Source organism: Cebidichthys violaceus, unplaced genomic scaffold (genome assembly GCF_023349555.1).
Source record: "Cebidichthys violaceus isolate CVI_PGR_0920_01 unplaced genomic scaffold, fCebVio1.0.p SCAF_59, whole genome shotgun sequence".
Taxonomy (NCBI): Eukaryota; Metazoa; Chordata; class Actinopteri; order Perciformes; family Stichaeidae; genus Cebidichthys; species Cebidichthys violaceus.
In genome coordinates, this window is record NW_027176805.1 from 1,296,798 (window position 1) to 1,298,467 (window position 1,670).

General features: G+C 55.3%; 1 protein-coding gene across 1 annotated transcript; it reads left to right on the forward strand.

Moving 5' to 3' along the window:
- Positions 1-205: 205 nt before the first annotated feature.
- On the forward strand, positions 206-952 carry LOC137888909 (whirlin-like; the record flags this gene model as incomplete). Its single annotated transcript, XM_068732420.1, has 2 exons — positions 206-556; positions 734-952. Coding segments are annotated over exons 1-2 (570 nt in total), but the record flags the coding sequence as incomplete, so codon positions are not given.
- Between the last annotated feature and the right edge of the window lie 718 nt (positions 953-1,670).

The following is a 1,670-nucleotide window of genomic DNA, read 5'->3' on the forward strand; positions in this document are numbered from 1 at the left end:
CCCCCCCCCTTTAACCGCTCTGTCCACCCAAATTGCGAGTGATAAGCGGATCATGTGTCAGAAGCAGACAGCATGGATATAACCGGAGTGGACGTCCTCCAGCGGTCGTGATGCAAAGCGCCGGTCTAATCCCGCGCCGCCAGCCCGCAATGCCTGCACTCTAACCCGCATCAGTGTGGCGCCGTGTCCCGGTCACACCGCCAGGATGAGCAGCACCGACCTGGAGCGCATGTCGCTCAGCTCCTCGGCCAACTCGGTGGCCTCCAGCGCGCGGACGTTGTCGGCCAACGTGAGGAAGCTGCACAACGCGCTCAACCTCCTGCTCAACGACTTCGAGAGGGAGCAGTTCATCCACTGCCTCAACGTCTACCACTCCAAACGCAACGTGTACGACCTGGTCCAGACCCTCAACGTCATCCTCAACGCGCCCAGCAAGCGGCAACTTCTGCCCATGCTGCGGTTGGTCATCCCCCGCTCCGACCAGCTTCTCTTCGAGCAGTACACCTCGGAGGGCCTCTACTTAAAATCGGATTCAGTCGCAACAAGCAATGGCAACGCCGAACCCCCGCCGGGCGACTTCCCCGGCGCCAGCTCGACTCCCCCGGGGCATTTTTCGCCAAACAACCCGCCCGACTTTCAGGTGGCGTTGCGCGGCTCGCCGGACAGCTTCAGCACCAGCAGCGACGGGACAGCTCCTCTGGTGCCGCTGCTCGGGAGGAACTTTGTCCACGAGCCGCCGGGCGAGATCCGGCAGGTCACCATGAAGCGGCACAAGAGCAACGAAGGCCTGGGCTTCAGCATCCGCGGCGGCTCGGAGCACGGGGTCGGCATCTACGTGTCCCTGGTGGAGCCCGGGAGCCTGGCGGAGAAAGAGGGTCTCCGGATCGGTGACCAGATCATGAAAGTCAACGACAAAGTCTTCGACAAAGTCACTCATGCTGAAGCAGTGAAGGTACGTGTATTATTATTTGTTGTTCACTACACCAAACCTGCACACATGCAGCTCTTACAGAATGCACATTCATCCTCTCATTACAGGGTGCAGATTAGTGAACTGGCACGAATGTGACCGTCATGGGAACTATTTGCACCGGTCTTGTCCTCTTAACCGATGCTACATCTCCTGTGTATAATATGCTCTTTCCATGCTTACGCGTTTATGTCTAAACTTGACCTCTTGAAGTTAACAAGCTTCGATTTATTGAGGGGAATCGATTTTGTTGGCTGGAAACAGCTTTGGCTATTTGTTAGCTCTGCGAGCAATGCAGTGCAACAGTATTGTAGTGTTAACTGTAGGCCTGCAGTGACCACTACCTCGAGGAGTGTAACCTGACACCTTCAATAGCAGCTGGTAGCCATACAGGAGTGTGTGTGTGTGTGTGTGTGTGTGTGTGTGTCGAAGAAGCTGCATGTTGGCCCCAGTGCTCTGAAGCTGCACACTGAGAATAAGGACTGGGACAGCTTTAGCCCTGTGCACTGTTGTTAATGCTACAGACTGTAAATAACATCTATTAGCAAATGAGGCGATAAAGGAGCGTGTCTGATTTGTGTTCAGGGAAGATTGATTCAGTAGGAGACCTTGTAAGGTCCTTGCTTTTATGAGCTGTCCATGGTGCTGAAAATTCATCTCAGCGTTTTGCTCTCTGTCTCCTGACACCCCCCCCCCCCCC